The following is a 25,155-nucleotide window of genomic DNA, read 5'->3' as shown; positions in this document are numbered from 1 at the left end:
ACGAGACGTTAATCTGTGTTTATTAGTAAACAACCGGACCGGAATTAATCTGTCCTGAAACTGAAAATGACATTTTTGGTGCTTCATTGTGTTTTCTATTATTTAATATTTACATAATCTCATGATGACTCTGTTGCTTGACATTAACCTCAGTGATGACAGCCAGTGTGCGGTTCCACAAAGCCCAAACAATAAACCTTGTTTATTCTTGTTCGTTATTAATGAATATGAGTTTGTTTTATGTATCAGAATTCAACACAGTTCAATTCAGTTTGCTGAAGAAAGTCTTTTTTTTAATTTTCTTGGCAGAATTTAAAACGGTAAATAAATACATAATTTATTATATGATGAATAAATAAGTCAATAAATAGTGGATCAAAGTCAGTTTGATGAGATGTGCAGGCAGGTTTCAGTTGGGGATCAGAGATGAAGCCAGCAGGTCAGCTCTTATGAGGTGAAGTTGAATTTCAGTCCTGATCAGCTCCCAGGCTTCAGCACTGTACTCCTACACACACAAACAAATCACAGTGATCATCACCACATGACACAAAACATGTTAGTCCACCCACAATCTGACTTCAACTTACATTTCTCTTCAGGGCGAGCTGTGACAGTCTCTTGAAGTACATTTGGAGCTTTGCACTCTTCTTCTTACGACCACGACTTCCAATCTGATTCGATTGCAAGAAACAAACAAACAAAAAAAGGATTTTTGATAAACGTTCATCCTGTGGCAGAGGTTCACGGCACCACAAGTCAGATAAAATGAAATGTAGAAGTGTGATTGATTATTAACTTACACAGGAGCTCAGTTCATCAGCCTGCTTGTTCACAACAACGAGAAAGTGTTCCACTGTGCTCTCCTGCCATGATGCAGCGCTGTAATCCTCCTCAAACAGAGCAGAAACCTCCCTCAGGATCTGAACAGTGAAAACGAGTTTATCCTCAGCCTGGAAAACAAGAACATCAGGAGCCATCAGACACGTCCATCCCAGCTGTTTCACAGTCACATGACTATATTCTCACGATTGTGTGATAAAGGTGCAGTGGACACTAGTTGACGAGGACTTACTGAAGCTTTTGAGGCCAGGTCGTACAGCTGGTCAGGAAAGGCCAGAGTGTCCAGCTCAGCATCCTCAGTGGTGTTGGTGGAATTATTAGTCTGCAGCACAGACACACAAGTCAAGTTTTTAACTGGGCAAACACAAAAATAAATCTTTGACAGTGTCAATGCTACTGGACGCAAGAGTGGAAATAAAGCACTCACCATGTTATCAAGCAGAGCCAACGAGGTTTGACTGTGTTGTTTGAATTTGTCATTCATCCACCTGCAGCTGAGCGAGGCGCCTGCACTGAACAGAGCCACGAACAGGCACACAGACAACGTCTTGTTGAGCATCTTCACAAGAAATTGAAGTTTGTCTTTGGTATGAAGCAAATCTTCTGGTGTCTCCTGGTGTCGTGATGGAGCAGACCTGCAGCGCCTCATTTAAAGCCGAGCGCACCTTTTTCGTTTTTCGGACATCCATCTGCGGGGATTCACTGCGCGAGAATTAACCGCGGCTTACGGTTCAATTGAAAAGTCAGACACAGACCGAAGTTTAAATGTCACACATTTTCCGTTTGAATAAGTGTCCTCCTGTGCGATTTGTGCAACAATAAGTTGTGCATGATGACAAAAATCGGTGCGTAAAACCGCGTTGCGTAATAATGAGGGTTTATTAATGCCTTTTACTGTTATCAAACCGGACGAAGCCTGCAATTAAAATTTGTCACACATTTAAGCTTTGAATTGGTGTCGTAGTGCAAGATTTGTGCCACGATATCATCATATCTCTTGAGAAATGTTGGCGCGTAAAAAGCGCATCGCGCAAATGAATGAATTTATTATCAAACCAAAACCAAACCAAACCAAACCAAACTCACCATGTAATAATGTATAGAAGAATAATCTAAATGTTATTATCGGGTAAACCCACAACTTGTTGTGAGCTTTTTTTTTTTTTAGAAAGGACTTCTGACATATAGAAAACGTGAAACAAGATAAACCAGTCGAACCAGTCGAGTTAAAATTAACTTAGCTCATTAACTTATTTTTAATTACTTCCATTAAAGCGTTTAATACGTTCGTGGATGCGAAAATCTCCAGACACAATAAATAAACTGCAGCTGATGATTATGCTGTTTTAATCAATCTTGCTGAAATAATTTATATTATCAATGAATGGTGACATTATCACTGCGTTAAATGATTTGTGGATTCACAGTTGCGCGGCTGCAGCCAGCCTATTGGCACGGAGTGAGTCTGGATGAATGAATAAATCAATCAATGCTGAGGTAATAGTCATTGCGAAGTAAAACGTGCTTGTAGGCAGGTGTGGCTGCACTTTGTCCGTGAGGGAAGTTTCAGCTCCGAGAAAATGAAAGTATGTCCGTGATCTGCGGCCTGCGCCGTGACGCGCGTTCAGGCGAATTGGTCAGTGATGTTTCGTGTTGTTTTCCCCTGAAAGAGCAGATTCACCGTGGGAAGTAGGAAACGTGGGAAGAAATGCATCCTCGTGCACCTTCAAACTTCTAGATAAGAACAAAAGTTTTAGCCCGAAACGAATCAGAATGAACAAAAGGTTTCTGGGTTTCAGTAAATGGCTTTCGAGGTTTAATAAACTGGACTCCACCTTTTTAAATGCCATTTCACTCGTGTCGCTGATCTGTTCCTGAACTACATGATTTCTCTTTCGTAAAGTTTCTGATTACTTGAAGTTGTATTTTTCCGACGATATTTCACATGCAAGTATTTGTTATTTCCTGCTCCATATTTAAGTCCACTTGGACGAGACTCTAAAAAATAAGACCCCAAAAGACAAATAAAACAACATATTTGACCCAACTGAGACGAAATTACAACACTCTAATCAGAATTAGTCGCTGGCTGCTGTAACAAGATATATTGACATAATTTTCTATCAGTGACGAAAACTGTGTCCAGATTTTAAAGAAAACAGTAAAATGCATAAACCTATCAACACATGTCTGGTCCTCTCGTCACATTTTCTTTCAAGTCATTTGGTAACTTCCACATTTTTCAAAGTTCTTTGTTGTTTTTTTTCGTGTTGAAATGTTCAATGTGTCATTAACTGTGGTTGAACACTAGATGGCTCTCAATGACAGCAGAATATCGAGCAAACCAAATACCCAACTGAAGAAAAAGACTGCAAGAAATGTTTTTTCTGCAAATTATGATTTGTAGAAGGTTATGAAAAGAGGAAAACATCTTAACATGTGAAATGAAAATATTCCAGACACAACTTTAAAGCTCCTAACTTTTCCAACAGAAAGCAAACAAACAGGATTAATAGACACATTTAATCACGATCTAAAATTTTAAATAGTTTCATTATAATTTCTTTAGCAAAAAATTGTATTTCCATTATTTAAAAAGAAAACGCAGATAAGCAAAATATACATAATTGTTCTGAAAATAAATAGGAACGTCCACATGACGAAATATAATAATGTTCATTATTGGGGGGGGGGGGGGGGGGGGGGTGATGTCTTTCAACCTAAATCTCTTTTTCCTTTCTCCGATCCTGTAAATGTCCATTTCTGTCGGAAGTGGCTGCAGGCCTGCAAGACGCAGCTTCATTCGCGACTCAACCTGTCAGAGCGGAGTGATGACAGTTAAAGTATGCGACACTTCTGCTTTTCACTTCCCACATTTCCTTTGACACAGCATACAACCTTCTACCAAGGCACACACAAAAAAAAACAAAAAACTTGAACAATCCAAACATAAAAACAAAGCGGAAACACTTTCATTTTCAGAATCCAGAGGATGTTTCAACTTCACATCAACGTATGAGAGTGGATTCAGTGATTTTCTTTTAAAGCTTTAAAGTTTCAAATAGCGGGAAACATATTTTACTATATTTAAATCGCATTTCAGCATGTTTTCTTACAGTTGCATGTTTTTTTTTTTGGGAGGGGGAGTAGATTTTTACATCGACTTGAATGACCGGATCGGTTTTGTGTTCATGAGTTATATTTATTATCATCAGTGAGTGTAGTGAATGGAGCTCTCCATTATGTAGCGATCACGAAGTTGGTCGCTGCAAGGCATGATGGGAATTCATGTTATGTGTTGCTGGAGGTTATTGTTGGGGTTGTTGTGTGTGTTGATTGTGCTTATGTTGTGTTTTTGTTCCTCAGTTCAGGGTGTTAATTATTTCATCTAGTTCAGTTGGTTTGTTAGGCGTTGGTGTGCAATGTGAGTGAGGAATGTGTTGTGTGGAGCGTGATCCTGCTATGAAGTTCCGGTTGCGTTGGAACTGTCAAAGTAAAAGCATCTGGCGATCAGCTGGCGGAAAGGAATCGCGAGTCAGAGCAATTCTTCCACGTAGCTCGCCGCAATAGTTTTATTCTTATGATAGTGGAAAGATTTGGTAGTACTAGAATAGATTGAACATTGTTCAGATTCATGTAAGTGATGAATAACGAGAATGAAAGCATGAGAATGTGTGTGCTTGCCTGAAGAGGCTTTCTTTATTTTAGGAAAATGTCATACAAACAATTCTGGCCATTGAACATAGAGGAAAAACAGCAGGATAAAAAAAGGATTGCTTTCAATAGACAGATACATTGACAAATACATAAATACTTAAATAGATAAATAAATAAACCAATCATCTGATGGACATGGTGGCTTTTAGTAAGCAGATGAAACCAAATGGTCGACTTGGAACAGGTGTAGTTTGATTTCTCTCCTGATCAGCTCCCAGGCAGCAACGCTGTAGCTCTGCAAACAAAAACAAGATGATGGATGGATGGCTGGATGGCTGGATGGATGGATGGCTGGATGGATGGAGGATGGATGGATGGATGGACTCACCCTGTGCTCCAGAACATGCTGTGACAGCCTCTTAAAATACATGTGTATCTTCTTGATTGTCCTTGTTTGGTGCTCACTCACAATCTGTAGAAGATAGAATAAATATAATAAGACAACATAAGATGCATTTTAACTGGTCATCAAGAAAATAACTGATTATTTGATTTTCATTAAACTAACAAATGTATTGTATGTCATGTACTCACACATGAACTGAGTTCATCAGCCTGCCTGTTCACAACGTTGAGGAAGTGCTCCACTGCGATCTCCTCCCATGGCGCAGCGCTGTAGTCCTCCTCGAACAGAGCAGAAACCTCCCTCAGGATCTGAACGCTGAAAACAAGTTTGTCCTCAGCCTGGAAAAGCAAGAAGAAGGAGGCAAATCGTCAAAAATATTCTGTTTTGGGGGTTTTTCCTGATATGCAGTCAAACACAATAAAGGAGCACTCACTGATGCTTTGGAGGCCTTTTGGTAGAGATTATAAGGGAAGGGAAGATACACGTCCTCCGCGCCAGCATCCTCAGTCCTGCCCATGGCGTCCAGCAGAGTCAAGGAGTTTCCACTGTACTGTGAGAATTTCTCATCCATCCACGTGCAGCTGAGAGAGGAGGCGGCACCGAGCGCAGAGAGAAACAGACACGCAGAGTAAATCCTGCACGGCATCTTTGTAAAAGTCAGGCTTCTTTGCTTTGAGCACAAAGTGAATATATTCAAGATGCCCAGCGAACCTGCAGCGCCTCATTTATAGAGGAGCGCACCTTTTTCGGTTTTCAGTCCTCAGTCTGGAGGGAAACTCCTGAGCTAACAGGTACAGGTAGACTACGAGCGACAATCAACACTGCTCAGATTCTTAAAAAAAACAACAACATTCAAACACGCATATCCCACTATATTATAAATCCAGAAAATACAACATCACACGTTTAAACGTTTTATTCCGCACTGCAAATGAATAATGTCATTTGTCATTAGCTGTCAGGGGGAGTCAGCTATAACTTTCCTTGTTTTTTTTTTCTGAGGTGAAATCCAGATTAAAGAGAATTAATCTGAAGATTATACAATTGATACTTTACTCGAAAATCACATTATTATATTTGATTCGGTGGAATTATATAAGACGCTCCCAAAAACAATTGAATTTAGAAAACTTACCCGTTTTTCTGATTGTGTAAGTTGTAACAATCAGCTCCTTCAGGGGAAAACAACACGAAACATCACTGACCGGTTCGTGTGAGCGCGCGTCACGGCGCAGGCCGCAGATCACGGACATACTTTCATATTCTCGGAGCTGAAATTTCCCTCACGGACAAGGTGCAGCCACACCTGTCTACACGCATGTTTTACTTCGCAATGACTATTACCTCAGCATTGATTGATTGATTTATTCATTCATCCAGACTCACTCCGTGCCAATAGGCTGGCTGCAGCCGCGCAACTGTGAATCCACAAATCATTTAACGCAGTGATAATGTCACAATTCATCGATAATATCAATTATTTTAGCAATATTTATTAACACACCATCATCAGCTGACAGCACAGAAGCTTTAGATGAAACTCAGCTGCAGTTTATTTATTGTGTCTGGACATTTTTGGATCCATGAACTTATTAAACGCTTTAATGAAACTAATTAAATATTAGTGGCCTTGGTGGTTTTTCTGTTAATGAGCTGGCTTTTAGCTCGACTGATTTATCTTGTTTAATGTTTCCTATGTGCGAGAAGTCCTTTCTAAAAGTAAAGCTCACAACAAGTTGTGGGTTTGCGCGTTAATAACATTAAAATTATTCTTCTATACTGGAGCTTTTTTTCCCCTCACAACGCCCGAAATTCAAAATTCATTATACCTTTATGCGGAGGCATGTATACATCCATATATAAAGCGTCGCAACGTTATTGCATGATAATTTTTGACATTAAATCCATTCATTTGCACGATGCGCTTTTTACGCGCCAAGTTTACTCGTGACATATAATGATGTAGTTGCACAAATCTTGCACGACGACACCAATTCAAAGCTGAAATGTGTGAGTAAAGTATATGTAATGTAATGTTAATTACAGGCTTCGTCTGGTTTGATAACAGTAAAAGGCAGTAATTAACCTTCATTATTACACAACGCGGTTTTACGCACCAATTTTTGTGAGCATGCACAACTTATTGTTGCACAAATCGCACAGGAGGACACTTATTCAAACAGGAAATGTGTGACGTTTAAAAGTGCGTCTGTGTCTGACTTTTCAATTGAACCGTAAGCCGCGGTTAATTCTCGCGCAGTGAATCCCCGCAGATGGATGTCCGAAAAACGAAAAAGGTGCGCTCTGCTTTAAATGAGGCGCTGCAGGTCTGCTCCATCACGACACCAGGAGACACCAGAAGACTTGCTTCATACCAAAGACAAACTTCAATTTCTTGTGAAGATGCTCAACAAGACGTTGTCTGTGTGCCTGTTCGTGGCTCTGTTCAGTGCAGGCGCCTCGCTCAGCTGCAGGTGGATGAATGACAAATTCAAACAACACAGTCAAACCTCGTTGGCTCTGCTTGATAACATGGTGAGTGCTTTATTTCCACTCTTGCTTTCAGCAGCATTGACACTGCCAAGGATTTATTTTTGTGTTTGCCCAGTTTAAAACTTGACTTGTGTGTCTGTGCTGCAGACTAATAATTCCACCAACACCACTGAGGATGCTGAGCTGGACACTCTGGCCTTTCCTGACCAGCTGTACGACCTGGCCTCAAAAGCTTCAGTAAGTCCTCGTCAACTAGTGTCCACTGCACCTTTATTACACAATCGTGAGAATATAGTCATGTGACTGTGAAACAGCTGGGATGGACGTGTCTGATGGCTCCTGATGTTCTTGTTTTCCAGGCTGAGGATAAACTTATTTTCACCGTTCAGATCCTGAGGGAGATTTCTGCTCTGTTTGAGGAGGATTACAGCGCTGCATCATGGCAGGAGAGCACAGTGGAACACTTTCTCGTTGTTGTGAACAAGCAGGCTGATGAACTGAGCTCCTGTGTAAGTTAATAATCAATCACACTTCTACATTTCATTTTATCTGACTTGTGGTGCCCCGAACCTCTGCCACAGGATGAACGTTTATCAAAAATCCTTTTTTTGTGTGTTTGTTTCTTGCAATCAAATCAGATTGGAAGTCGTGGTCGTAAGAAGAAGAGTGCAAAGCTCCAAATGTACTTCAAGAGACTGTCACAGCTCGCCCTGAAGAGAAATGTAAGTTGAAGTCAGATTGTGGGTGGACTAACATGTTTTGTGTCATGTGGTGATGATAACTGTGATTTGTTTGTGTGTGTAGGAGTACAGTGCTGAAGCCTGGGAGCTGATCAGGACTGAAATCCATCTTCATCTCATAAGAGCTGACCTGCTGGCTTCATCTCTGATCCCCAACTGAAACCTGCCTGCACATCTCATCAAACTGACTTTGATCCACTATTTATTGACTTATTTATTCATCAAAATATTTCCAAAGATGTATTCATTTGTTGTTTTACTTATAAGTAAAATATAAAGTTTCCTATATTTCTGGTATATTGCTTACTTAATTTGTAATTAATTCATTCTTTCATTCATCTATTTATGTATTTTCTAAATCAGCTGTTTGTCAGTTTTTCGTAACATTAAAAGACAATAAAATATATTTTTTTCAACAAATGGACACTTGTCTGTGTTTTTAATTGCTGCAAACATTTAGGATAGTTTCTGTTTCTAAAACTAAATTTAATTGGATTGTTAATATTTGTGTTAGAACGTCTGTTTTTTTGTTGTTGTTTTGTTTAAAGAACATAGCTGTACCTGGGCCTGTACTGTTCTCATCACACAAAAAATTTTTTTTTACATTTGGGTCTGTTTTTAGCCTCTAATGTGGAAAAGATGAATGTTAGAGTCTGAAAAGAGTTGAGACTAAGGCGGAGGTTCACCTTGGATGAGTGAATGAATGAACTGCTGATCACAGGCGCTCTGTATCCAATGTGATTGAACTTGAGCTTTTTTTTTTTCAAAGAAAAATGGATTAAAAAAAAATTCAGTGTGTCGATGTGTAAAGCTGAAAGACGAGAGACAGACCCCAAAAGACCTGTAGCTGTGATTTTGGCTAAAGGAGGCCATACAAAGGTATTGCCTCGGGCGTAGAGGAACACTTCTGCACTTTTCTTGACATGTAAGCAAAAATAAATTCATAAATGTAAGCATGTAAATATAAAATTGCATGGGTCACTTTTGCATGTTGGCCGAAAAAAAAGCAAGTACTATTTTCAGTTTGTTGGAAGTATCATCCATAAAAGCCGCACGGTTAACTGAGGCGCATCGTTCATGACTAAAGCTGCTGATGTGCAGAGAATGCGGTGTGTCCACATTCCACCACAAAGGAAAAATGAAAAAAAAGTGCGCGCGCGCCGTGCGTCACCTGACACTTTCATTCTCCTTCTTTTTCAGACATCACAAAAATTGTAGACGCGCTTCTGAAGAATGACCACAGGTTTAAACTAGTGTTTCATCACTTGCTTTTGCTTTTCGGTGTTTCGTTTAGGTGTCTTGCAAGTACAGCGAGTGGTAGATTCCTGTATTATTTAAAGTGGACATGCTTGAATAATTGTTCAGTTGTTGTATCGTCAACTGTCTTTATTTATGCGCGTGTTTTCCCTGGGCAGTATTTGTACTCTTTAATCTCTTGTCCTTCAGAGCAATTCATAAACAATTGTCTTATTGACATTTTCGCAGAGAAAAGAAAAAAAAAAAGCGAAATATCCTAAACCTGGAAATCAAAGACATAGCAATTGTCGTCTTACACTTCCTGTTCAAACTTTCAAGTTTGAGTCTCATTTCCGTATTACAGTGTAGTAATGGGTGGCAGCAAACAATGACTAACGTCACACCGCCCGAAACATTTTGCTGCATATTGTTAATGTCTCGGTTATGTTTATGTCTGGATGAAATCTGCTAAATTATTCACTCTTCCTTTTATTTTTCATCGGATGAGAAATCTTTCTTTAGGAACCATTTATACTTATTTGACAGGTGATTTCGAAATATTTTTTTGTTGTTGTTGTTGTATTATTTTTGGACACATGGTGGCGGTAGTTGGTCACAGATTCTTGCTTCACTGCAGGGATGTCCCAAGTTTGGATCATTGCATGCAAACTTCATGTTCTGGGTTTTCTCAGGTTCTTGACAGTAAAACAGACAGTTTAGATTATTGATTCCATCATCCTACGTGTGGATCCTGTGTTTTTCTTGCCTTGTGCTGGACTGGCAACAATTGTGCCTCAGCCATTAGTTAGCTGGGATCCTCTCCAACCCCACAATGCTCTTCTGGCTAAACTAGATACAATATTAATTTACTTTTCTGGGTGTGACGGGCATTTTGCAGAGTCATTGTAACTTATTGGGTCACTTTGGATACTCCATTACTTCAGACAAACAAAAAGCAATGACGTGTTGCTTTTCAATGTTGAGTTTTGATGAAGTCACACGGAGTTTATTTATTTATTTATTTTTAACAGCACTGCACAGTTTGAGGTAAAGTTTTTTTTTTGTTGTTGTTGTTGTCAGTCTCATCAGGGGGAAACAATTTGTAATCGGTAATCATGTGTAATCTGTCCATATAGGGAACGCGAAATAAACTTTTCTTTCAGTGTGATCAGGGAACACGAATTAAACTGCTTGTCAGTGTTGTCAGTGTGATCAGGGAACATGAATTAAACTTTTTTTTTTCAGTGTGGCCAGAGTGTACAGGGAACACGAAGTCCTCACGTGTCAGCTCTTAAACAACATCAACACGCCTGGAAGACTTGCTGCATTCAATGTCACCGTAAATTACATATTCGCAGAAAGCTAACGCATTTCTTTTGCATTCAAAATAACTCAAAAATTTATAGTCTACCATTCGTTCTTTGAAAATGTATTCATATAGGAAGATATGTGTTATCTTAGACCTTTTAACGCGATGTTTAATGTCCGGAAAATATTTATGATCTTCTGATACCTAGTTTAAGTGTATTGATTCAGTGATGGACGTGAACGCATCACTCGTCTCGCCGTGTTCCCATGATGCATCAGTCCTTCAGTCGGAGAGTGTCAGCAGGGCTGGGGGCGCCGCGGTTGTCTCCTCATGGTTTTAAATCTTTTTTTTTTTACTTTTTGGGGGTCTCTACCAACAGCTATGGAGAGCGACTGTACGGATTAATGTGCCTTAAACGGACCGCAGTTGTGTTTACGGTATTTTTTTGAAAGAAACACGTCTGTTTTGCCAATCTGTTCCGGTGAGGAAGCTAGCAGCTCTGTCCGCTGCTATAATGCTACTTGTAGTGTGAAGTTGTGTATTTTTTGTCTTTAAAACAGCTCGTTTTTAATAATTATATACCGTTTTATGACAGAATTAGTGAATCCCAACAAGCATGTTTCAAGTTTATTCATGCTGCTTGTACAGACTCGCCCAGCACTGGGTGGGTTAAATTGAAACTCACAAACCGTGAACACAAACTGTGCATTAAGTTAATCTATTTATTTAAGGCTCCCCGGGTATTTAAGGCTGCCTTAATCCGTTATGTGATCATGTAAAGTAATCTGTCATGTGAATCCTTGTTTGCCCTTCACAGCCTCGCGGTGCCATTGTTTATGTTTCAGGAGGGAAGGTTTTTTTTTTAAAGTGAGCTTTTATAGACACTTCCTTTCAGACGTCCTCTTTAATCAGATCACGTGACCGAGTGGTTACTCACTGAAACCGTGAAGCTGCAGAAATGTCACGGATAGCCTGTCCCGTGGTGGGAAGTCATCCTCACACTGGCAGCATATAGGATAAGGGGAACTAAAGAAATGCTTTCTTATCATCACATGTTTTGCCTGTCTGACTGCAAGCTTGCACAACTTGTTCGCCCATGGAAGAGGCCAAATGTCATGGTCGTGATGCGAGTTCCCATACAAGATTTGAATCTTTGTTTTTCAGAGTGCCATGAGAGAGTAAACCTTCCACAGAGGTGCCATGCTCGCCACGCAGACACCAGAGACGCCACCTGAGGCGAAAGATGTCAGACAGGTAAACTCACAGCAAGTGCATTATTGTGAGAAAAGATTTTAACTCGACCTGTTTTTTTCCCCCTCCTCTCTTCATTTCGTTGTACAGTGATTTTAACGCTCTTCAAAAGTTACATGACCTGTACACATTGTATACCCATCCATCTATCATCTATATTTCCTTGTCCTACTATTTGAGTAGTGATTATTCAGGGCAGAGTACATCCTGGACAGGGTGCCAGTCCATCACAGAACAAATACAAAGAGACAGACAATGATGCACACATTTACCTTCACACCTATCACACATCTTGTTTTTACACTTTCAGAAAAGCTTTGCGTTGGCACAGAAATGAGAGAAATGCTAATAAAGGTGTAGTAAGCATGCTAGTGGGTGTTGTTGTTTGTTTCTGTAATGAAACCAGACACACACACACACAGGCTAGCAGAACTGGCGACTTGAGCCCAAGCGTTTCCAGAAAGTTGCGTTCCAGGGCTCGTTTACATATTTACATAGTCATAGATGAGCTGCTGTGCTGAGAGGTTGAAGTCAAGCTTCAGGTATGAGGCGTTCATGTATGGAAGCACTTTCTCTGAGTTTACAAAAAAATGAATTTTGTTGCAGTAAAATTATGTTTTAACTGTAGATATTGGCAAGAAAGTCTCAGGCAGAACTGCCTCCAGGCAAGGAACAGCTTTAGTTCTCAAAAAGTTGTTTAAAGTGCCTAAAATGTTTGTATCTAAATTATATACGACAAGCTGAAGTAACCCATGTCAACACAAGAAAGGGAAGATAATCAATGCTGTAGTGATTGATCCAATTTAAAGATTTTTTTCATTCGAAAGTACAGCTGTTATGCACAAATGTAATATCTCGCTCCCCTATGAGGGAGAATTTGACAGGTTATATATTCCTGCCACCAACTTGCTTCAGTAATGAGTTCATGTTGAGGGCTGGGCCCTGCAGGCATTTGTTATTGTAAGGTTTAAGTCCTTCCCAAGTCAACCACAGCCAGAGAAGAGTTCTCCAGAGTGCAGCGTCTCAAACTTTTAAAGTCTCTGAATGTTGCTTAAGCTATGGCTTTCATTCTGCCAGCCATTTCATAGTATAGGTTTGACAATTTTAGTGTATCTTGTTTCCATGTAACCATCAGGAATTTACTGCCTTTACTGTCATCACGATCACTAACGTGATCAAGAGAAATATAAGATTTCTTTTTTTTCCTCTTTCACACACAGATCAAGGAGAGGTTGGCACAGTCGCTCAAGGCCTTGCAGAAACGATACGTGACGTTGGACGCGGTGGTGACCAGTGAGGATGGCGACGCTAACCTCCTCTGCTGTGCCCTGGAAGCCATTTTCATTCACGGTATCAAGAGCAAGTACATCCGCACCGAGGCGGCGGGCCGGAGTCGTAAAGTGGCTCTCCCGCAGCCGTTTTTCTGGAGTCTCCTCAAGACCGTCACCCACCGGTGAGTCTGGGCAGAGGCACAATAATATGACTAATGTCGTTCCGTCGAATGTCAACTCACGTTGATCAAATTGTTGAAACCTCAGCCTAAATCTGCCTGTGTCATTCCCCCAGTGATGTGATCACAGAGCTCGAGAAAATCAGCTTTGTGGGCACGGATGTGGGTCGCTGTCGAGCCTGGCTGCGGCTCGCCCTCAACCACGGCCTCCTCGAGTGCTACCTCGCGTCCCTGTTCCGGGAAGACTCCAAGCTGCGGGCCCATTACCAGCCTAGTGCCTTGCTCCTGAACCCGGAGGAGCGAGAGGTGCTCATCAGCTACCTCCAGGGTCTGGCTTCGCTCACGTTCAGCCTGTCGTACAAGTCTGCCGTCCTCAACGAGTGGACGACGACGCCTCTCGCTCTTGCCGGACTCTGCCCATTCTCCCAAGCGGACGTTCTGGACCTGCCAGTCAACGGCGGGAACCACCTCGTCCCCAAGCCGCCGTGTAAAGAACTGTGGGACTCGGCGTCTCAATCATCGGGCTCCTCCGACACGTTGGATAAAGGGTGCCCGGTGCTACTTGCGAGGGGGTCGGGGCTGTTGCAAGGCGGCCGGACTGCCCACCACTCGTCTAATTTAAGTCTGGATACCACAGGCTCCTCTCAGCTCTCCTCCAGCTTGAGCTCCGACAGCCTCCTGCAGGGGCAGGACCCCCGCAGCCCGGCAGGCGAGCAGTGGTCGTCCTGTGATCAGGAAATACCTATCTGCGTCAACCACAGCACCAAGAGGCCAGAGAAGAAGTACGTATGTCTCTTCCAGTGAACGGTGTGTTTGGCCATGGTTGATAGGTGGAGTGATGTCCTCTCACAAAGCCAGCTGGTTTTTTTGTTTGTGCTTTCTTTGTGGAAAATGAGAAAAGAGAATCATGTGAGCTTTGTTTCGGACATCAAGAGCTCCTGCTGCTAAAGTTTGTTGGCACAAGCCACACCAAGATCAATTTGATATCGTTTACCCAGAGACGCTGTAATCCCAGCTCGTCTGAGAAGAAGACGCTGCTCCTCTTGACAAGCTGCACGAAATCCTTCCACTTAATGTTGCTAAGATTCAAGCTTTCAGAAAGTGAATGGAATGAATAATGGTTAGGTATTTAAGAACTGTCATGATGCGGTTGATCCTGTTTTCATGCTGTTCTCAGGATAATTGATTAGCATTATTGTCTTATTTTTAGTAGAATGTCTATAATGACGGGAAAACTCGTATCTGTATCCAGTTTTTGGTGAATTCTGATATCCTCTTGGTTCCATATTTATGAGCTTTCTATTGATTTTCTGGATTGTTTTCAGGCAACAATTAATCTAACAGTTGAGGATACTTTGGCAATTTTATTTGCAAAAGATAGTTTACATGTCATCACTTTTCTACATTTCTGCAGTTCATTGACTGATTTCCGGGAGAGTGGCCACTGCAGTCAGGACTCCATGCGCGAAGACTCGTTTGTCTCCAGCTCCGGCCCCGACCAGTTCTCAGAGACGGCTCTTTTCAGCAGCTCGGACAGCGAGATCCACGGTTCTTCGACGCCTTCCAACGAACCCGAGGACCTGCTCCCGACCTGCGTACTGCCTGATTCAGAACTCCCGCCTGCTGAGAGCACGGATGAGCAGTGTTCCCCTGAAGCCTCGAAGAGCGTCTCCGCTGAGGTGGATAAAGACGCTGACGTGCCGACTTCAGTCAGGGAGTCTGCGGAGCAGATGCAGGGGACTGGAGTTCAGCAGGGGTGTCACTCTGTCTCGGATGGGACGGAAGCCGCAACATCAGAGAGGAGCTGCTCCGAAGCCAAGGAGCATCAAGGGCCACGCCGCTCCACGAGCATCCTGAGCAGGAAGGCGTCCTCGGATTCACTTCCAGTAAGTGTATGAGATTTAGAGATGTCACCACTTTCATTCTGAGACATTGCATTATCCTTTCATTTTATAAAAAGAGGAAATACAGGATACAACCTAAGTGCCAATTTAAAAAAAAAAGAAGATATATTGTCTCCAATTTCAATCAAGAAGTATATATTTAACATTTTATAACTTGGAACTGTAGTACTTGTAAAATTACTATTTTTGCAAAATTGGCTGGTGGGTTGGAAAGAGAGGATACACCATGCACACACACACACACTCATTCATTCCCATTCAGAGTCACCAGTGACCTCACATTCATGTCTCGAGGCTGAGGTAGGAAACTGGAAAAAGAACACAAAAGCACAGAAAAAGTATGCAAGCTACTTAAAGAGGAGGCTCTAGCTGGAGTTGAACCAGGGATTTAACTGTGAGGCAGGAGTGCTAACCACTTCACCGGTATACCACCTTTTTACGAATATTTGATTAAATATTGAGCTGTTGCATTAAACTGTTATCAACTCGTAAAAGTCAGTAATGCATGATGATGTGTTCACGACCGAGTACTTCTACATTGAGTTTTTTCCCCCCCTGAGGAAGTCACAAACAAAATGTTTGACTCTCAATCTCTGGAAAGTTTAGTGTCATAGTGGAAACACAAGCCGTACAATAATTCTTGGAAAATTGCGGGTTCAGCGAGTGACTTATTTCCCCCCCTCAGCTCAAGCTACACATGGAGATCACGAGGAGTCACACTAGTCTTACTGTGTTTAAAAAAAAAAAAAAAAAAAGGTCATACTGGGCCGTCACAAAAACACTGATGGCAGATAAGGATTGAACACTTCCCCTGTGACAGGATGTTGTGAATTAAATAGAACTACAATCTTCTGTAAGCGTGTGATTGCCTAAACAAACGGTTGCAGGAGATGTCACAATGATTTCCCCTCTCAGCCGATTTCTTTTTCAAGACCTTACAAACAGATAAAATGAGTCAAACAAGACCTGAAGTTTTAGAAACAATAAAGTTTAACTTGGCAATTCCTACAGTATAAGTATAATCAGATGGTAGACAGGTGATGACAGTTGTGTGAAAAAAAAAAAATCATATCACATCTAACATAATTACTGAATAACCTTCTGATTCCAGAAATACGATCAAATCTTATAGATATTAATTAATACGAGCCCTGCGTTGGTTCGAATAGCAATAAAAACAGGTTTTTTTATTTGTAGCACTCGCGTTCTTGGATCTCAGAAGACGACATCTACAAGCCTCATCTGGAGGAACTACCAGACAGTGATGATGCGTCTTCCTCAGCACCCACGGCGGACCTCCAGGCTCCTCCGTCGCCTCCCAGCGTCGTCCACCGCCGACAAATAGGTAAAACTGCTTCTAAAAGCTTTCTTTAAAATTGTCTTTATGTTGATATTATAGTGATTTTTGCAAAAATGTCACCATGTGGATCTTTTGTGTCGGGATCAGTTCACACATCCAGTGAAATTGAGGAAGTCAGGCAAAGGGAAAAAAATCAAAGTAAAGAGAAGTATTGAGCAAACTCTTGTGGCTGTGTTTTATAATGGGAACTACTCAGACTTATTTTGTAAATGGAGAAGCACTGACTGTTATCTCTGCTCATCTCATCATCAGATTTTCTGTAACCACTTCCCCACTCAGTTTTTAACTTAACTATGAGGGAGATTTGATGGTTTCTGTCAGGAACAGCCTCGGCTCTTGTGTTGGATTGGACCGTATGAGCCAGCCTCAACTCCCCACTGCTTCACTTCTTTCCCTTTCTCAGACAACTTGTGATTGTTATTGACTGACTGCAGCCTGGAAGCGTCCCACAAAAGATACAGTTTCACAATTTGGTCCTCCTTAATTCCAGTTCTTATGCATTTTACCTTCTCTCAACACTCAACAACTCTGAAGGCTAAATGTGTGTTTTCATTGTATCCCGGCTCACAGCTGCTACAATAAAAGGATTATCAGCGTCATTCCCTTCAGTCTATCAAAGTAATGTTATGTAACAAAGGTGGTCAACGATAGTTAAGAGAAAAGCAGAGAATCCGTTTCTGTGAAGAAGAAAATAAAGAAAGCACGTCGAAAAATTAACTGGCGGTGATGAACCAGGATCATCAGCGCTTAAGTTATGGAAAATCCAGATGTTCTTATACTCGGGTGCGTTTTATACTATATGTTGTTTTCTTCATGACCCCAATCATACTGAGGCGTGATTATAGTCCAGAAAATATGGTAGCAAAGAAATGCAAAATAGCATAACAGTGCATCAACCTTCTGTCATTTTCTGTAATATAACATGCCCTTTCAACATTTTTCTGTATATTTAAAGATGTTTTAACACCCATGATCTAAGTTGACGTATGCTCACTGTCAATGTCCTCCTGTTTGAATGACCAGGGCTGTCTAACCCCTTCCGTGGCTTACTGAAGCTCGGCCACCTGGAGCGACGAGGGGCGATGGGAATGTGGCGCGACTACTACTGCGAGCTGTCGCCCTTCGAGTTCCGCCTGTACGTCAACGCGGAGGAGCGGACGTGTTGCGACAACTGCTCGTTGCTGCGGTGCGAGGACGCCTGCATCACGTCGCCGGAGGGCCGCTTTGAGCTGGCCTTCCCCGGGAAGCGGCTCCACCTCCGGGCCGCCAACCACGACGAAGCCGAGGACTGGGTGGACCGGATAGTGGAGGCCGTGAACAAGTGCCGGCCGGCGCCCCGCGCCGACGAGCAGTGGGAGGTGCTGCAGCCGAGCAGCGAGAACGGCGTGGACGACAGATTCTCATCGCCCTCCTCCGCTCCGTCCAGCCCCGAGCGCCGCCTGTCCTCCTCTGACACGAGTACGTGTGGAGCGCAGGAGGCTCCTCCTCCCTCGCAGGAGCTGGACTGGACTCGGGCCGCCGACTTGGAGACGGACGCCATTAAAGAATCGGTTCTGTACTGTTCCACGGACTCAGAGGCTCGGACGTGGGCGCCCTTGGTCTTCTCCCTCTCGCTGGAGGCCTTGAAAGGCTTCAAGGTTCACGAGGGGAGGAAGTTGCTGCGGCTGAGCCACCCCATCGGCGACATCCGGGACGTCGTTCCCGACGTCTCTCTGGGGGGGCCGGCCTTTTTCAAACTCTTGACAGTGAGGGAGACGCTTCGACTGAGGGCAGAGAACCCGGAGGAGGCTCGCTCGTGGAGGGTCATTGTCCGCGGGGCTCTGGACTCCTACCTGGAGAGCGGGGAGGACGCCGGCCTGGAGGAGCTTCCCGTGGGCCATTCGGGTCTGACGGGAAACCTCCACAGGCTGGTGCAGCACAGACTGAAAGAGGACGGTGAACTTCTGGTTCATCTCTGCACAGTTCCCTCAGAGAGAGGACTGGACGCTCAGAGCTTCAAGTGTGCAGGTAAATGTGTGAACAGTACGATACGGAATGTTATAGTTCACTGCAACTGTCACCGTTTTCTAATGTGCTGCTTGCATTTCAACCCAGCTTTTCCTACTCAACCCAGCACAATTCATTCAGCAGTAGACATTTACACCACAAAACTGTGTAGAACCAGCAGGACTGACGAGTTCATTCAACCCAATGGATCCAATCTGGACCTACGAAGCCTCCAACCATAAAGAAACGGAACCAAAACTCTAAAAGCCAGACAAAGGGGAGCCTGGCACCAACGTGACTAAACACTCAATGTACATCCAGTAGAGGCATTTATAGAACAGTCATTGAAATACCCGGAAATGAAGATATATTATACTTGGGGCTTTGGGATTTGGCCCAAAATAAAAACGAATCTGATTTAAAAGAAAAAAAAAAGAGTTTAGATTTGATTTTCTTTTCTAAATGTACTTAAAAATGACTGCAGACATCTGATATATTGTCAAAAGTGCAACTTTATTGCTGTGATTGTCCTCTCAGCTAAAGTGCATATAAACAATCCCAAAATAAGAAGTAAATGAGGCTCTGACATTCAACAAATTCAAGCTTTAACTGAGGTTTAAGCAGAAGTGCAACAGCAACTACGGAAACCCACAAGGATTGGTAGAACAGAATGCAAAAAAATGTAGAAAAACTGGAAAGAAAAAAAACTTTGAAATTTGCAAAATAAAAATCATTGTTGGCTACAAATTTGAGTAACAACATTGTACGAGTGTCCCAGCAAAAAATAAGTCAAGTGTTGTGTTCTCTAATGGCTATTTTACTTACAACAGTTGACTTTAAAAAAGTTGAAAGTTCATATATGGTTATTGATTACTTAAGTGGAAGCTTGGGTTTCATTTGGTCAGGTTTAAACTCACACAACAATTTGCACTTTAAACTCTTTCTTGATTAGTATTGTTGAACCTCATTGGCTGCCACCGTTTCTTATTGGAGCAACTTCAGTCAGTTCCAGTTGGAACATTTAGGTATTTATTTTCTATTTCCCGTGTTCAAAAACGACTTCTATTTGTGTTGTATATGGAAGATGAACATAAAGACTTAGTGTTGTTCCTGGATGTGAATCAAAATTCGAATTCGACACTCCGCAGGTTGCCCTCAGCAGATCGGCCCGTCCCGCGGCCGAGCCAAGTTATGCGAGTTCTCTGGCCAGTACTACTGTGACACCTGCCACACCGGAGAGACCAGCGTCATCCCCGCCCGCATGGTACACAACTGGGACCTCACGCCACGGGAGGTAGGAACGGCACACGCTCACATTTAAAGCCCAGTCTGAATTAAATCGGGAGTTTTTGGCCTCCGGTAAATGACGTGAAGTAATGTGAAGCAGTTATTCCATGTTGGTTAATATCACTTGAGTTGAATGTGTTTGTGCATTCTTTGCCTGTTTTTTCTCTTCATTTCTCAATGAAAGTACAATGAAACTACTGGTCTAAGAAGAAGACGCTTCTTCAGCTTTTGCTGCACATTTTGACGATCTCACATAGACACCAGATCTTCTATAAAAATGTGAGACTACCTTGTTGCATGAGTAATTACCACATCATCTCTAATAAAGTACGATGTACAAAAGACATTTTTCACAATATTTTGACAATAAAACTTCTTGATTCATCATAACTGCATAATTTCTCATAATATTTCACGTTGTTTTTTTCCCCCTTATCCTGCACAATCATTTTTGGGGTAAAATTAGGTACTTTTTGGACATGCAACTTTGTATGAGGCCTCCGGATCTGCACGTTTTGTGGTCAGCATTGTGAAATTCACCTGAAAGGGCACAATAAGAAGGTGTCGCCAGGGACGTGTGTCACATCAGGACGCCAAACTCCTTGAAAAAACAAATTAGAATCCAGACACGCTTCACAGAACTGAGCCGTTCTCCAGCAGTTCTCCGATTTCACCTTCTTTGGGAGCGTCGTGGTGATGTGACGGCTCGCCTCTCCTCGTCTGTCCAGGTGTCCGCGAAAGCCGTGCGGCTGCTTGCTCAGGTGGAGCAGGAGCCCCTGCTGAACCTGGAGCAGCTGAATCCCGAGTTGGCGAAGCACTCCGAGTCCATGGCTCAGGCCCGGGGCCTGCGGCAGAAGCTCCGGCTGCTGGGAGACTACCTGCTCACCTGCCGCAGCGGCGCCTGCAAGAAGCTCCAAGCAAGGTGTCTGATACTGTGACTCGTGACGAGAGTTACCAGCGATCTCAACCAGCCAATCCCGTCTTGATTGAATTTTTTTCTAATTCCCTCTCTCCAGAATGGGGGAGCGGACGTACCTGTTGGAGTCGAGTCACCTGTACAGTGTCCTGGACCTGCGACAGGTATCCACCGTGTTGCACAGAGACGGCGCCAGCCTCCCTCTGCGATTCACAAATGCTCCGCGAAAGAAATGCAGAACTCAAGATAACATGTTACCAAATTCACATGCTGAGCAAACTACAAATAAATATGCAATTACAATCAACATCAAGCAATTTAAATAACCACACAGTTTGCACACAGTAACTCCATACATAAGCTACATTTACTCTTTGCAATAATATACACATAGTTATTTGAACTAATGTATTTACATGTATATATATATACTTATCTACTTATTTGCTGTCATCATTTGTAGTAATACTAATTGGCCATTGCTTTACATTTGAATCAAAATGTGAGCTTTTCCATTTTAAGAGTTTCTAACTATTTTGAATTCAATTCTCTTGAAGAGGTTTTTATTTTTCCTCCATCTTGTGGCGCCCCCTGGAGGGCACATGCTGCATGGGCGAGCCGGCTCTGATGTTGCGGCGCATCGCTGCTGTAGAACCCGCTGAATGGGTGTCTCAATGTCTTTTCTATTTTTGAACACAGATGGCAGAGGGCCAGTACGCAAACTTCCTGTTCACACTGCTCCATTACGCGTCCAACCACGTGTTCCAGTGCGACCTGTGCACCCAGCGGGGTTTCTTCTGCCAGATCTGCCACGCCGACGACATCATCTTTCCCTTCCAGCTGGAGACCACGACTCGGTAGGTCACCGTGAGCAGCCTGCCTTCACCTTTGACTCCCCCCTCTCACATTGGGTTGCCTTTTTGATCTTTCCATGCATCCTGCCGTCTCTGCGGCAGACGTCGAGCCACAAGGCGCTTTTACTTTAATTCTAAACATATATAACAAATGAAAACAACAGATTTCCTCGACAGTTCTTAGGCACCGTATGCACAACGGTGTCAGAAATGCTGAAAACAATGTAGTTAGCTTGTAAGACCACGAGTGGCTGCTGTTGTTTTGTTTTTGTAATGAAACTACACACGTAGTGAAGGATGAGCATTAACAAAGGGAGTACACTGACATGGACAGATTGTTTTTAAAGTGACTGTCAACTATAAAACTACCAAGTCCAACCATCCACATTTTCCATTTTCACTTGAAATTGTTGTCACGTAAACGAGGCCCGAGGTAATTTTCCTTGTTCATTCAGATTCAATGACCTTTTTAAACCCTCAAAAAAAGAAAAAAAATCTACAAAAGACAAAGGCTGCTGCCTCATAATGTCACAATGTGCAAACGAGATGAATATTGTAATTTATTTAAATTACTTAAATCACTGACTATTGTTCTTGTTTACAGTATGTTTTTATCTAAAATGGCCTTAAAGTTACCTTCTTTTGAAACGTTTATGCCAAAATGTAATATTTAATACTTCCACCGGAAGTCAAACGGTCATGTAAACAAATGAACTTCTTAATTAGAATTTTTTCTTCTTTCCACTGTCTAACTTTATCTTCCTCTTCTTATTTTTTTCTTCCGTTTTCCAGGTGTAAAGATTGTAAAGCCGTGTTTCACCTGGAATGTAAACCCGCCGGGCGCTCCTGCCCTCGCTGCGAGCGAATGCAGAAGTACCTGGAGAGGGATCTGGAGGACTGAGAGCAGCCACGGTGGGCCGGAAATACAAAATCTAGCTTTTTACAGAACCTAACCTCAAGTGCAATTACCAGCGACTGATGTGAAAAGAAAAAGCGTGCGGCGCGAGAGCCGCGCTGCTGCAGTAGCTACACTCTCTTGCACTAATGCAGAAGCACTTAGAGCCTCGTGATGCTGACCTAACGTAGCCAAATGTTTCTGACCAGTGACGTTAATACCTCTGTGAAGGCCGGGAGCTCGCCGCGCTGCTGGGATCCAGCTCGTCATTATTATTATTATTCACATTGGAGTTCTTAGCTATCACGTTTACAGGAGTTGGGCAGACACAGTAGTGAGGCTGAAATAACACGTTTTGATTGTGCCTTCTTTTGTTTTTAAATGGAAGCTTTACACCATTTCCTCAAAACGCATCACTTACTGTTTTTTTTTTTGGTTGTTTTTTTTAATTTTCATAACCAGGAAGTGAAATCGCACGGATGCATTACATATTTTTTTGATTTAATGTAAATATGGAGATGTTGTATGTTGACTCTGGAACTGGCACTACAGATGTGATTCACATACATCACTGCAGTCCCAAAGGTCCACAGAGGAAATAAAAAAGAATAATAATAATAATCTTGTTATGCTTGAATCACTAATGAAGCAAATAAGTAGAAGATGAGACACGTGGTGATGATTCAAGGTTGTAGTGGGATTATTGGAATTCACAGTTGGGTTTCACTGAAGGTTTTTCTTTTTTTGCATATTTGCACGACTGTTAAGTAAACATTTCAGCTCGTTTTCAGCTGTTACTTCCCTGAGCACATGAAATAATCCACGGGCAAAATAATATATCTTTCTTTTTGTTTTTCTTGATTAAAAAAAAAAGAAAAAATTGAGCCTGGTGGGCTCGACAATCACAGCAAGTTAGTAACGTATGAAATTATTATAATACACTTAACTTAAAGAATGATGTTTTGACTTTATTCTTAAACAGAAAGAAATAATCTCCTGTCACATTTGAGCCAAGAGAATCAGTTTTCAGTATCTTGTTTTGAGCTTTAAGCTTAAAACGTAGTGCCACATTGAAGGATACTTTTTGGTTTTACATAATGGTTCAACTATATTTTCTTATGAAATTAGTTGAAAAAAATATTAAAATAACTTAAAATAAGATTTAAGTTATTTTAGAATGAACAAAAACTTTTTTTTCCCTTTCAGTTGCACAAAGTTGTTTTTATATAAAAAGTTACAAGTCAACAATCCAGTGTTGAGACGTTATTCTGAATATACACATTATTCATTATTATTTATTTAAATTCTGAATTATTTAATGAAAACAAATACTTCCGGTCAAAGAAACTTGAGATTTTTAAGAATAAAGTTGAAATACTAAGACAACTGTCAAATATAATAATGATCAAAAACATTAATATGAGTAATGTATTTATTTCTTGAAGTGGAACTGGTTTGCTGTCGTTGTTGAGCCTTCAAAACGCCCTTAAAGATTGAAGAGAACAAATGTTGGAACACGATTTACTCCTTATGCAGAACATATCACATCCAAATGGGAAATTCAGAAAACTATAGTACTGTTAATTCAGGTCTGTATTTATTTCATCTCACCTTGTAAGATGTACAACTATTGAAATAAATGTCAGTGTGTTACATCCTCTCCTCTCTCGTGTGCTTCATTTGAAGTTGTGTGACGAATGTGAAAAATGACACTTCTTATAAAGAATTGAATGATGAGAATAATGGAACAGATATTACACATATCCTCGAAAAGACGGTGGAATTTTCTCAAATTCAAACTCGTGAAATGTTTTAACAATTCGTTTTTGAAAAAAAAAAAGTTACATTTTCTACTGGCTGCTGCCTTAAAATGAGTTGAAGCATGACCTTTGACCTTGGGTGCCGCCCCTCTGCTTCAGGAATGTGTTCTTCAGGTTAAGGATGGATGTTAATGCAGAGGAGGAATTTCCCCAAGGGGCTCAATAAAAAGCTTACTTTCTCCTTCCTCTACCCAGGATGAACGTGGTCAACTTTTAGCACGAAAACCAGTTTCCCAAAAGAATTGAGGTTGATTTACCAAGTTTTAACCCGATACCATTTCCAGTTATTTTTTTAAACATTATAAAAGTACATTTTGAGGTTGAAATGATCAAATTAAACTCTGTACAGGCGACCGAGGTAAAAATGTCCTGGTAGAGAGGATGGAGACCGCAGGGCCGCAGGGCTGCAGGGCTGTTGGCCGCCATACGAGGCGCTCGGTTCAGTGGATTGCGCAAAGACACGTTGACAAAAGCGCGACAACGGGCAATCACACTGGGAGCCACCTGGCTCTACCAACTGACTCTTAGAAGTACACTTAACAAACAATGGTTACTAATTTCTTAATTAAGAGGAGGAAATGGAAAATGAAAGATAGTTTTCCCAAAGTCACATGGCCACATTCCTGTGATGGCAACAGTGGGTGTGATCATTGGGTGGAACTATTGACTGTATTTCATTCATATCCAATGCAGAGTTTGGACAAAACTCACACGTGATTCTACCAAGAAGACCAAAACAATGAAAACCCAG

At 41.8% G+C, this 25,155-nt stretch overlaps 2 protein-coding genes across 2 annotated transcripts; both read left to right on the top strand.

The window, feature by feature from the left end:
- Positions 1–7,306: 7,306 nt before the first annotated feature.
- On the top strand, positions 7,307–8,296 carry LOC308145526 (interferon a3-like; the record flags this gene model as incomplete). The annotated part of the gene is made up of 5 exons (XM_080516990.1): positions 7,307–7,438; positions 7,544–7,633; positions 7,756–7,905; positions 8,035–8,118; positions 8,201–8,296. 5 exons carry the CDS (start codon positions 7,307–7,309, stop codon positions 8,294–8,296), a joined length of 552 nt encoding a protein of 183 aa, XP_080373116.1.
- Positions 8,297–11,043: 2,747 nt separating this feature from the next.
- Positions 11,044–24,197, top strand: plekhm1 (pleckstrin homology domain containing, family M (with RUN domain) member 1). Its single transcript, XM_080516885.1, has 12 exons — positions 11,044–11,162; positions 11,846–11,935; positions 13,153–13,385; positions 13,499–14,164; positions 14,797–15,268; positions 16,484–16,631; positions 17,670–18,653; positions 19,781–19,926; positions 20,648–20,841; positions 20,936–20,999; positions 21,535–21,692; positions 22,482–24,197. The coding sequence occupies exons 2-12, from the start codon at positions 11,882–11,884 to the stop codon at positions 22,588–22,590; spliced, it is 3,228 nt and encodes a 1,075-aa protein (XP_080373011.1). The 5' UTR covers positions 11,044–11,162; positions 11,846–11,881; the 3' UTR covers positions 22,591–24,197.
- Positions 24,198–25,155: the final 958 nt, after the last annotated feature.

Source organism: Blennius ocellaris, assembly GCF_963422515.1.
Source record: "Blennius ocellaris genome assembly, chromosome: 21".
In the NCBI taxonomy this organism is placed as follows: domain Eukaryota; kingdom Metazoa; phylum Chordata; class Actinopteri; order Blenniiformes; family Blenniidae; genus Blennius; species Blennius ocellaris.
The sequence above is the reverse complement of the archived record's forward strand: the minus strand, read 5'-3'. Positions and strand labels throughout refer to the sequence as shown.

Bases quoted from the DNA above. Each gene is read 5' to 3' on its own strand.
- plekhm1 (XM_080516885.1), top strand. From the start codon at position 11,882: ATGCTCGCCACGCAGACACCAGAGACGCCACCTGAGGCGAAAGATGTC. The intron at 13,386-13,498 runs GTGAGTCTGGGC...TCATTCCCCCAG, and splicing joins CTCAAGACCGTCACCCACCG to TGATGTGATCACAGAGCTCG. The intron at 16,632-17,669 runs GTAAAACTGCTT...TTGAATGACCAG, and splicing joins CGTCCACCGCCGACAAATAG to GGCTGTCTAACCCCTTCCGT.